Here is a 13,093-nt window from a genome sequence, read left to right on the forward strand (position 1 = left end):
GCAGGAAATTACATTCACCACACAGACAGCACACTGATCCCACATGCAATATGAAGAATACCGTATTCTGGGATCTGATCATGTGACGGATCCTGACCACGGGGTTTTGATAGAATATGATCTATTAGATGTATGAGGAGCTGAGATTCCATTGATTTTACATTTTATTCCCATGTCTATAAGTCCTGATTCTGGATGTAGCTGTCTCTGGTAAGTGGACCCTACAGCAGGTAATAAGGGCCTCCAATTTACCCATGGTACGGTCTGACCTCGCTTGCTTATAATTGAGGGGTCAGTTAGTTCCCATAAAATGCCTCCCAGACCGTGCCTAAGGGATTATCTATTGGACCTTGGAACTACACAGGCCTCATCCTACATTACATATGTTTTTGGAAACAGTTCTTTCATTTTTGGTGCCACTTAGAGGCTGTTTGGGCTCCGTGGTCCAGTAATGTAATATGTGGCTCGCCTTAAATCAGACACCATCGCCAATCCGAGCTGGAGGCTCATGTAAATGATAGATGATTGGCAGAAGCGACCCCCCTCTGATGTTCAGGCATGAGATGATGGGATGTATTAGTCTCTCAGGCATGAGATGATGGGATGTATTAGTCTCTCAGGCAGGAGATGATGGGATGTATTAGTCTCTCAGGCAGAAGATGATGGGATGTATTAGTCTCTCAGGCAGGAGATGATGGGATGTATTAGTCTCTCAGGCAGGAGATGATAGGATGTATTAGTCTTTGAGGCATGAGATGATGGAATGCATTAGTCTTTCAGGCATGAGATGATGGGATGTATTAGTCTTTCAGGCATGAGATGATGGGATGTATTAGTCTTTCACGAATGAGATGATGGGATGTATTAGTCTTTCACGAATGAGATGATGGAATGTATTAGTCTCTCAGGCATGAGATGACGGGATGTATTAGTCTTTCAGGCATGAGATGACGGGATGTATTAGTCTTTCAGGCATGAGATGACGGGATGTATTAGTCTTTCAGGCATGAGATGACGGGATGTATTAGTCTTTCAGGCATGAGATGATGGGATGTATTAGTCTTTCAGGCATGAGTTGATGGGATGTATTAGTCTTTCAGGCATGAGATGATGGGATGTATTAGTCTTTCAGGCATGAGATGATGGGATGTATTAGTCTTTCAGGCATGAGATGACGGGATGTATTAGTCTTTCAGGCATGAGATGACGGGATGTATTAGTCTTTCAGGCATGAGATGATGGGATGTATTAGTCTTTCAGGCATGAGATGATGGGATGTATTAGTCTTTCAGGCATGAGATGACGGGATGTATTAGTCTTTCAGGCATGAGATGATGGGATGTATTAGTCTTTCAGGCATGAGATGATGGGATGTATTAGTCTTTGACGAATTAGATGATGGAATGTATTAGTCTTTCACGAATGAGATGATGGGATGTATTTGTCATCCAGGCATGAGATGATGGGATGTATTAGTTTTTCAGGCATGAGATTATGGGATGTATTAGTCTATCAGGCATGAGATGATGGGATGTATTAGTCTTTCAGGCATGAGATGATGGGATGTATTAGTTTTTCAGGCATGAGATGACGGGATGTATTAGTCTTTCAGGCATGAGTTGATGGGATGTATTTGTATTATAGGAGGTATTTATTTCAGTTGAAGCAGAAATATTCTGTTCAGAGGGATTGGGCTGGGTGGATCCTGGCTGGAAAGCGGAGAGGGAAACGGGCTAAGGAGAGGATCAGTGCTTCTTGTAATACAGCCTCTGGCTAAAGTGATGAATCCTCTGGATGCTACAGAGGCTTTCACAGAATATTATTCTAAGTGATATAACCTTTAGTGTGAAGTGCATCAAACCTCGCTGGCTGACATTAAGGCCATCTTCAGTCATTGGACTTGTAGTCTACCAGGGCTCTCAATGTTCCTTGGATAGAGGATGAGCTCATGTTTTTTATTCGTTGCCATTAGATACAGCCCTGGGTCCACATGGTCACATTAAACATTTTTATAAATCATTTAAGGCACCCCTAATTCCTGTATTGGTTCTGTTATTTAATGAGGCCCCCAATAAGGGCTTTCTCCGACGGGAGATGTTGGAAGCACAGATTGTTACTTTACCCAAGCCTGAGGAAAGTCCACTGGTGGTCGCTAATTAGCTTCCAATATCATTGTTACATTAAAAATTTCAAAATCTACACTAATGGACTGAATCCTGTGTTACCATCTTTGATTGATCAGGATGAAGCTGGGTTTATTATGGCAGAGAGTCATCAGAAAACGCCAGAAGAGTATTTAATGTCGTTGAGGCCTTCTCTATATCGGAGCATCCGCACTGCTACTATCGTTAGATGCCGGAAAAGGCATTCACTGGGTTACACTGGGGGTATCTGACTTCTCACACCAGTATTATCCTTATATACTCACCCTTCCACTAGAGTGCTTGCTGATGGGATCCTCTCCTCCGTTTCTCCTATTACCATTGGCACTCGTCATGGTTGTCCCCTGTCTCCACTCACCCTCTCATTAGCCATAGAACCATTAGCTGAAGCTTTTTGTGCCTCTGTAGATATTCAGGGTCTCCAGCTGTTTGGCTTGACTTATAAAATATGTGTATTTGCAGATGACGACCTTCTGTGTCTTACAGACCCAACATCTTCTTCCTTACATGCCATATTGCCAGATTATTCTCGTGTTTCCTATTAGAAATTGAATACATGTAAGTCGGAAGCTCTCCCAATTAGCTTCCCTCCAGAGTTATTACAACACCTTTGTGGTACATATGATTCCGCTGGTCAGAATTAGAGCCTTGCTTGTCTAGGTGTCCAAATTACTAAGTGAGGGAAGGATATCCTGTAGACCACCCTCTTCTGTGTGAGGGAAGGATAGCCTGTAGACCACCCTCTTCTGTGTGAGGGAAGGATATCCTGTAGACCACCCTCTTCTGTGTGAGGGAAGGATATACTGTAGACCACCCTCTTCTTTGTGAGGGAAGGATATACTGTAGACCACCCTCTTCTTTGTGAGGGAAGGATATCATGTAGACCACCCTCTACTTCATGAGGGAAAGATATCATGTAGACCCCCCCCTCTTCTGCGTGAGGGAAGGATATCATGTAGACCACCCTCTTCTGCGTGAGGGAAGTATATCCTGTAGACCACCCTCTTCTGCCCACATTCTCTTTACTAACTCCCGATTGGATGATGCAGGAAGTTTCATGGGTAGGCCGCATACTGTAGCTGCAGTAAAAACGCTGCTACTGCCCAGAGTATTGCATTTTATCTGTACGGACCTTCTGGTTCAAGTCAGGCGAGTGTGGGGGAGCTTCACAAGCTGTAAGCCACAATCATCAAAATGATAACAAAGGCTTGAAATATCTCACTTAGCATGTAATGAGTCTATATATATATATATATATATATATATATATACTGGGACACACAGCACAGCACACTATTGGTTGTGAATTATATGAATCTCCAGTGGGTTTTTGATTCCATAATTTCCACACTTTTATCCCTCCTGATTGGCCAGGCATTATTGGCTATGTACTCAAAGTGGATGATCCACTTTTTACCAATGTTAATATCCCAGAGCAAATGAATCCATTGATTGTTTGAAGCTAATTACTCGAATAAGATGTACCCCTGATGAAGTCTCTGTGAGAGACTAAATGCGTTGGGTTATCAAATTTGTTGTGATCTGACCTCCAACTTGCAATTCTTGAAGGAGGAGTTTGCAAAATAAATATTTGTACATCTGCTCTTATGTGAACCACCACTGGATGCTAGTGGTGCTTGAAATGTTTTATGGACAGTTATATCAATATAGTATCAGATGATCTTTTATACATTTTAATACATTTTGCGTATTGGAACAGATTGTTTGTTTTCCTAAACAAGACTTTATTTGACATTAGGTCATTCTGTCACAAAAATAGGGGTTATTATAACAACCCCAAGGTGCCAATTACACTAATACTACATATATATATATATATATATATATATATATATATATATATATATATATATATGTATGTATGTGTGTGTGTGTGTGTGTGTGTGTGTGTGTGTGTGTGTGTGTGTGTGTGTGTTTCACCTTTTAAGTTGAGTTACTGAAATAAATTAACTTTTGCACGATATTCTAATTTTCTGAGTTTCACCTGTAAATACTTACAATTGCGTCCCTGGCTTTGTAGTGTCATGCTGGGAACTAGACCTCTCTCCCTCACTCCACGGTATATGTTGGAGAGGTACAGGGGAGGCATCTCTTGGTGGTACAGATTACGGTTAGTGGCTACATACCCCCCAGCTATCATTGCATTGGATGTACTGTGAATACGGGAACGTTTGGTTGGCAGTGGTTGGGTGGAGTGAAAAATGGGCTGAGGAAGAGATGGTCTGTTGGGGGCACCTCTCCTGGTAGACCTCCACCAGCTACTATTTGTGTATCTATATCTTGTATTTTCATTCCCTCGGCTTCAACGTCTCATTATTGGGGCGTGTACTGTACTGTAGTGTAGTGTGTGACTGTTATATAGATGAGATGTCCCTCTCACAGGCTGCTCCCAGAGGAGAGACCTCTGCGCTGGTCTGATGACTGAAGCTTGTGTTACAGATGCTGCTGGAGAATGTGCAGTTAGCGTCGTCGCTGGGGGAGAGCCTAGAGAATCGTGTCAGGAACGCCTCGCTGTATGAAATGGAGAACTGTCTGGTCTGGTGAGTTGTTGCGTGACGCACACCCCCATATACTGTGTGTATATATATATATATATATATATATATATATATATATATATATATATATATATATATATATATAGGTTTCACAGGCGGATCGGCACTCGCCTATTGAGTAATATAGCTCCGGTGCCATCTGGAAATCCATAATAGAAAAACAGCTTTGTCCCATACAGCGGCACTCGGAGACTGGTTCAGAAAGTGCAATAAAGTGCTTTTAATTCATCATAATAACAGGTTGCAATACCAACGTTTCGGGGTGACAACCACCCCTTTGTCAAGGTGAGCAAACGAGAAGTGAGTGTAAAACAAAATAACATACCTTTATGGTGTGTGAAAAGCCCGTCGGCGGGAAGCTACGTGCAGGCAAAGTACCTTGTTCACAAGGCGCAGAAACACACATCTCATTGACATGTACACACATCCAGACATGACCTTTCACACTTTTCCCCTGTGTCCTTCTCTCCATATCCCGTTTATTACAGTGAGACACATTCTCTGTTTTCAGTTACACTCTTAGCACATACACTCATAAGCACATCATCCAGCATATTGGACCATGTAAGTTTAGTGGTGCTCGATTTTATTATCACTCTATTACTTTGTTTATTTCACCACGGTGTTTCTTTCCAGCTATACACCTCACACAGCAGGGGTTCAGTGATTCCGCTCAGGACGCGAACACACGGACGTCTCTGGTTGCCATGGCCACGATGAGAAGACGTCTATACTTCCGTTTACTGGAGGCAACCATGACAACGCCAGGGAGTAGCGCCGGGCAGCACAATCACATGATCCCAGGCGTCACATACACGTCACAGTAGCTGGACGCGAACAAGGTACTTTGCCTGCACGTAGCTTCCCGCCGACGGGCTTTTCACACACCATAAAGGTATGTTATTTTGTTTTACACTCACTTCTCGTTTGCTCACCTTGACAAAGGGGTGGTTGTCACCCCGAAACGTTGGTATTGCAACCTGTTATTATGATGAATTAAAAGCACTTTATTGCACTTTCTGAACCAGTCTCCGAGTGCCGCTGTATGGGACAAAGCTGTTTTTCTATATATATATATATATATATATATATATATATACCACTGTGTCCTCATACGCCAGACTGAGCTGGCCTGACAGGAGTAGCGTCCCTCTGCCCTGTAATTTGCATTGCAGACGCAGCAAAGCACCACTCACAGTGTAGCAGAGGCGCTTGGCTGAGGTCACATCTACAGGGGCTGCCCAAGGCCTAACCCGCCTTGTGGTGTTATCATGTTCACACGGATAACATGTCAACATAATCAACTGTCTATTAACTGTCTCTGGTGGGGTCTTACTGTCTCCCGGCGGCTCTAGCGCCTTCTTACAGGTCCCGGGAGTTATATGCCGTGCAGTTTCAGTGGCGATGGCTCCACACCGACGTTCCTTTAAGTATTTTATCCCCAATCCTAATCCCTGTTCCAGCACCCCTATCCCCTGCGCAGCCCCCACTGCATGACCCCCCCAGCGGCACCTGCAGAATGGTGACTTTCACATGGCGACTTTTCAAATGTTGACATTGTGAACATGTCATCATTCTGAGGATGTCGAACTGGTGCCTGTCAGCATTGGGGTGTAGACATTATGAATGTTGAGATGGTTACGGTCGACCATCCGGCACATTCCAGCCTAACCCTGCAGCCATTGTGGGATCTCCTGAGACCACCAGCGTCTTGTCCGATGGCTCGCTATGTCACAGGGACCCTCAGATTGTCCCACAAGTCACATTACCCCCAGGTGTTCCTCTGAACCGTCATTCTTTGGCCAGACACCAGGCCAACTTTCCTCCAACCATCCACCTGGTTGGTTGCTTGGCATGAAGATCTGGTGCTCAGCAATTTGTCATTCAGTCATGTTGGTTAAATCCGTTTTATTTCAGCCTCTTGTCTCAGTGACCGTTTGTGTCCATTTTCCAGTGTTTGGGAGCCAGTGGCTGATTGTCATGTGCTATCATATGGCACCAGATTTTCATTCCAACCATCCGACTAGTAGCATGGTTTAGCGTATGGCTAGATATACTATTATTATCCACTGTTATTGGGGCACTGGACTCTCTCTTTACAGGTTACGCGAGGCGCTGGTGAGATATGGAATAGAGCATATGAAGGACCGGACGTATCCCACATATTATATGCACTACCTGCTCGCTGTGGTAAATGGCTGCTCGGCTCTAAGGTATATATTGTTACATGTAATACACAGTCCACAACATAATAAGTCTCTGTAGGTGATGTTGCAGCTTTGCTCATCTCTCCGATGTAACTTCTAATGTCGGTAACCCGTAATGTCGGTAACCCGTAATGTCGGTAACACATTGTGGCCGCAGACTCCCCAGCCACATGGACAAAGGCGGCCGTGGCACTGAAGGGAATAATCCTCAATGCCCAGGCGCCATTTTAAGAGACATTGGGGGTCATTCCGAGTTGATCATAGCTGTGCTAAATCTAGCACAGCTACGATCGTAAACTCAGACATGCCTTTGTATCTGTGGAGTAACTCCCATCCAGCAAAGCACATGCGGCTGGCCGGGAGTTGTGTGTCGCTGCCGCTGGCCGCAGCGGCTGTGTGAGACGTCACGCAGCCGCCACGCCCCCCCAATGGTCTGGCCACGCCTGCGTTGGCCGGTCCGTGCCTACTAAACGGCAGCTTAACGCTGCCGTTCAGCCCCCTCCCGCCCAGCGACCGCCTCTGTGTCAGAGGCGATCGCTGGGTACCGACGATTGCCATGCGCCGGCGCACTGCAGTGCCGGCGCATGCGCAGTTCCGACCCGATCGCTGCGCTGCGACAAACTGCAGCGAGCGATCGGGTCGGAATGACCCCAATGGGCGCTTGCCGCCACTTTTAAAATGGACACTGGCACTAGGTCTCATTTTTAAAAAAGTACTAACGGCGCCAATGTGCCTTAATGTGCTATCAGGGCGCTGTGCGCAGTTGGAGAGTTGGACTGCACATTTTATAATGTGTTTGTATCTAAGATGCGATTAGTGATTTTTGGGAACAGTCCAGGTACACTCGCACATAGGAAGTCATATACTAAGTAACCTCCTATTGATGCTGTCAGGGCACAGCAGGTAATGTGCTGGGATTGTGAGTTGCTTAGTGAAAGGTGTTAATAATGGAGGATTTCTTTGTTCCTCTATGTAACATATTAAATAGAGTTGAAAACAAATGTATTCCTGCCCAGATATCTTGTATGAGGGGAGGAAGGAAATTGGGTTTGGACCCTGTGTTTATGTAGCGAGTTTGATTGATGGGGGTAATTCTGAGTTGATCGCAGCAGGAAATTTATTAGCAGTTGGGCAAAACCATGTGCACTGCAGGGGGAGCAGATATAACATGTGCAGAGAGAGATAGATTTGGGTGTGGTGAGTTCAATCTGCAATCTAAATTGCAGTGTAAAAATAAAGCACCCAAATCTAATTTCCTGCTGCGATCAACTTGGAATTACCCCCGATATACGAATCCGGAATAGTATATGCAGGAAATGGAAGGGGAACATTTGTTTGAGAAATCAAATACAAACCGTATTTTGAAGCTATGTGATAAATGTATCAAAGGCGAATTGTAACCTACCAGGTGGTAAAGGATGGTGTTTAGAAGACACCAAACATTGTGTGTGACAGGAAGGAGGAAATTGATTCCTGCAGTCGTTATCTCCTTTTTTTTTTTAAATGTAATCGATTTATCATTTGTAAGATATCCTGATTGGATAGAAAAGACTCGGGATACAGTGTATTTTACTGTATAAAAGGGCTGTGAGCCTCAGTGTGTATTATACCATCTTCTTTCTGCTGTGAACATCTTGCTGTGTTGCTGTCCCCCTAGAAATAGGGAAGAGTTCTCTTTAGAACTATTGCAAATAAACATCTTTTGCCTCAAGACAACCACTTCATCTTGTGACCTGCAGGGGTATGCCAAACATAGCCCAGTTCTCCAGCTGTTTTGGGTACACCCAGCATCTCCAAGCTCCACCTTCCACCTGCTACAATGCTGAGGCTTGGGCAAGCGACCAGTGGGGATCAGTCAACACCACACAGGTGTGGTAGGGCAGTGTGTTGACGCATACAGAGCAGAACCATGGTTCCAGACGCCATGGCAAGGAGGAGTCGGGTAGTGGCAGCATAGTACCCGCTCACTGCACAGTGCGTGGAGTTAGTAACAGGCGGTTACTGACGGTAAGTGAGAATCCCCTAATTGGCCAGGTTCCATGTGACCTAAACTCCATTCTGTGACTGCAGGACGCAAGGTGGTGAGAGCTCGGAGGCGTTCAGTCACACCCATAATACCAGTAACCCATCATGTCGGTAACCCGTAGGGCCTTAATCAGAGTTAGATAAAAACATAATTGCAAAATATGTCTGAAAAAGTTGCGTTTTTGTGATCTATTTAGAGCTGGTGTCAAACACAGGCCACACACAGGACATGGACAAGCTATACACAAGCCACACACAGGCCACGCATGGGCTACATACAGGCCATGGACAACCGATACACAGGCCTTGGACAAGCTGTACACAAGCCATGCACAGGCCACACACAGAGTCTATACACAGGCCACGGACAAGCTATACACAGGCCACGGACAAGCTAAACACAGGCCACGGACAAGCTACACACAGGCCACGGACAAGCTATACACAGGCTACACACAGGCCACGGACAAGCGAAACACAGGCCACGGACAAGCTAAACACAGGCCACGGACAAGCTAAACACAGGCCACGGACAAGCTAAACACAGGCCACACACAGGCCACGGACAAGCTATACATAGGCCACGGACAAGCTATACACAAGCCATGGATAAGCTATACACAAGCCATGGACAAGCTATACACAAGCCATGCACAGGCCACGTATAAGCTACACACAGCCACGGACAAGCTATACACCGGCCACGCACGGGCCATGGACAATCTATACAAAGGCCACACACAGGCCACACATCATGTCATATGCGGCAGGAATACGACTGGAGATTTAGGTATACAAAATGCCTGCGGAATAAGATGTACAATGCACAGAGATAACCCTCAACTCACGTTCAGTCCAACTCTGTATCAAATCCATAATCTTCCTCTTCCTCATCATTGGTGGTAAAATGTACATACAAGCCCTATGTTGTTGTGTCTGAGTCTCCCGCTACAGCTGCACCCCTGTCCTCCTCCTCCTTGTATAGCGGAATAGAGCGCAGCGAGCAGAGAGATGGGGGAAGAGAGATCTAATATGGGGCAAATGTCAGCCCAATGGGCAAATACACAATATCAGCCCGTGTTAGCTTCGTGGGGAAGGGGTGTGGCCACAAAATAATACCAATTCATAAAACGGTGCACAGTAGTCTCCATTCTTCAAATTACGCCACACAGTAGCACCACTACACCAGGTAGAGACCCTTTTACACCTTACAGCGGACAGATTCCTCTTTTTAGACATTGCGGCAGACAGCGTCCCCTTTTTACACATTACGGCAGACAGCGTGCCCTTGTTACACATAGCGGCAGACAGCGTACACTTTTTACACATAACGGCAGACAGCGTCCCCCTTTTTACACATTACGGCAGACAGCATGCACTTTTTACACATAACGGCAGACAGCGTCCCCTTTTTACACATAACGGCAGACAGTGTGCCCTTGTTACACATTACGGCAGACAGCGCCCCCCTTTTTACACATTGCGGCAGGCAGTCCCCCATTTTTACACATTGCGGCAGGCAGTCCCCCGTTTTTACACATTGCGGCAGGCAGTCCCCCGTTTTTACACATTGCGGCAGGCAGTCCCCCATTTTTACACATTGCGGCAGGCAGATTCCCCATTTTTACACATTGCGGCAGGCAGTCCCCCATTCTTACACATTGCGGCAGGCAGTCCCCCGTTTTTACACATTGCGGCAGGCAGTCCCCCGTTTTTACACATTGCGGAAGGCAGATTCCCCATTTTTACACATTGCGGCAGGCAGTCCCCCATTTTTACACATTGCGGCAGGCAGTCCCCCGTTTTTACACATTGCGGCAGGCAGATTCCCCCTTTTTACACATTGCGGCAGGCAGATTCACCCTTTTTACACATTGCGGCAGGCAGTCCCCCGTTTTTACACATTGCGGCAGGCAGTCCCCCGTTTTTACACATTGCGGCAGGCAGATTCCCCCTTTTTACACATTGCGGCAGGCAGTCCCCCGTTTTTACACATTGCGGCAGGCAGATTCCCCCTTTTTACACATTGCGGCAGGCAGATTCCCCATTTTTACACATTGCGGCCGGCAGATTCCCCCTTTTTACACATTGCAGAAGGCAGATTCCCCATTTTTACACATTGCGGCAGGCAGATTCCCCCTTTTTACACATTGCGGAAAGCAGTCCCCCGTTTTTACACATAGCGGCAGGCAGTCCCAACAAAGAAAGAAAGAGACAGAAAGAAAGAGACAGAAAGAAAGAGACAGAAAGAAAGAATTATACTTACCCTCTCCGGCGTCTCCGCTGCCTCAGGCTCCTCGGTGCAGCGTCAGATGATTCCCGGGCTGGAGAGAAGGAGGAGGAGGGAGGTGGAGGAGGGAGCCGCAGCAGCGCTGTGTTATTGGTTGAGGCGCTGCTGCTGCTGCCCCTCTGCTTCACTATAGGCTGTTCTCGGAAGACAGCCTATAGTGAAGCAGAGGGGCAGCAGCAGCAGCGCCTCCACCAGTAGTAAAGCGCTGCTGCGGCTCCCTCCTTCGGCTCCCTCCTCCTCCTTCTCCCCCGTACCGCTGCTCCTCTCCTCTCTCCGGGCGGCTGTGCGCTGCGGGCAGCGGTTGCCCGCAGCGCACAGCGGCATGTAATGAGTCAGTTTGACTCATTACATGCTTTGGGCCCCTGGACAGAGGCGGGCCCCAGTGCAACGCACTGGTTGCACTGGCGGTAGTTCCGCCTCTGAAGCTAAGCGACCCAAGAGGGTGGCACAAACACCTGGCCCATCTAGGAGTGGCACTGCAGTTGCAGACAGGATGGCACTTAAAAAAAATTGGCCCCAAACAGCACATGATGCAAAGAAAAGAGAAAAAGAGGTGCACTGCGGTCGCTGGACGGCTAAGCTAAGCGACACAAACACCTCAATATCACAGGAATTATTTGTTCTAATCAATGGTATTATTGGTCCAAATCACTGGAAGAAAATGACAAAATCACTGGAATTATTCGTTCTAATCAGTGGTATTATTGGTCCAAATCACTGGAAGAAAATTACAAAATCACTGGAACCATTTGGCAAGATCACTGTAATTAATAATTAATTATAAATCACTGACATGAATTGGTAAAATCTCGCTATCGCCTGTCTAGTGAAGTGGAATCTAGATGGGATTTTGTACAATAACTTCATCAATTATCTAAATCCCAATGCACTAATGGCGGAAAACGGGCGCACGTCTAACAGCGCACTGATTATACTGAGCACTGATTATACTGATCACTGATGATACTACGGAGAACTGACACTGAGCAGCGAGAACAGCACTGGACTATTGTACTGTAGTACACTGGTCACCACAATGCAGCACTGACACTGAGCACAGATATTAAGCACTGATCAGGATACTAGAAGTGACACAGAGCAGCAAGATACAGCAATGGCCTACTGTACTGTACTACTATATACTGGTGGTCACCAAAATGCTGCACTGTACTACTATATACTGCTCACAACAATGCAGCACAGATATGGATACTTGAAGTGACACGGAGCTGCAAGATACAGCAATGGCCTACTGTACTATACTACTATATACTGGTGGTCACCAAAATGCTGCACTGTACTACTATATACTGCTCACAACAATGCAGCACAGATATGGATACTTGAAGTGACACGGAGCTGCAAGATACAGCAATGGCCTACTGTACTGTACAACTATATACTGGTGGTCCCCAAAATGCTGCACTGTACTACTATATAGTATATACTGGTCACACAACAATGCAGCACGTCCTCTCCGCTCAATCTCCAATACACGAGTGAAAATGGCGGCGATGCGCGGTTCTTTATATGGAATACGAATCTTGCGAGAATCCAACAGCGGGATGATGACATTCGGCCTCGTTCGGGTTAACTGAGCAAGGCGGGAAGATCCGAGGCTGCCTCGGACCCGTGTAAACCACGTGAAGTTCGGGGTAGTTCGGATCTCGACGAACCGAACCCGCTCATCTCTAGTTTGGATTAGTAATTATTATACAGAATGTATATGGTTCTCACACAGGAAGTTAGTAGATCATATATATGTATATTTAATGAGCTCTCCACTCCCTTTCCTGACTGAAGCAGGTTTCGCGTTAGGCGGACTCTAGT

General features: G+C 46.1%; 1 protein-coding gene across 5 annotated transcripts in view; it reads left to right on the plus strand.

Annotated features, from left to right (window-relative positions):
* Positions 1 to 13,093, plus strand: part of EXOC3L1 (exocyst complex component 3 like 1) — a 78,679-nt gene that overhangs the window by 36,055 nt on the left and 29,531 nt on the right. For all 5 annotated transcript variants that reach the window (XR_010189516.1, XR_010189517.1, XM_063945787.1 and 2 more), the window contains exons 7-8: positions 4,623 to 4,723; positions 6,844 to 6,954. Coding sequence is in view for 3 of the 5 variants with exons in the window: in XM_063945787.1 (XP_063801857.1) it covers positions 4,623 to 4,723; positions 6,844 to 6,954 (212 nt within the window). In the remaining 2 variants the exon portion in view is untranslated. The remainder of the gene's footprint in view (positions 1 to 4,622; positions 4,724 to 6,843; positions 6,955 to 13,093) is intronic.

The sequence above is a fragment of the Pseudophryne corroboree genome, chromosome 11 (assembly GCF_028390025.1).
Source record: "Pseudophryne corroboree isolate aPseCor3 chromosome 11, aPseCor3.hap2, whole genome shotgun sequence".
Lineage (NCBI taxonomy): Eukaryota > Metazoa > Chordata > Amphibia > Anura > Myobatrachidae > Pseudophryne > Pseudophryne corroboree.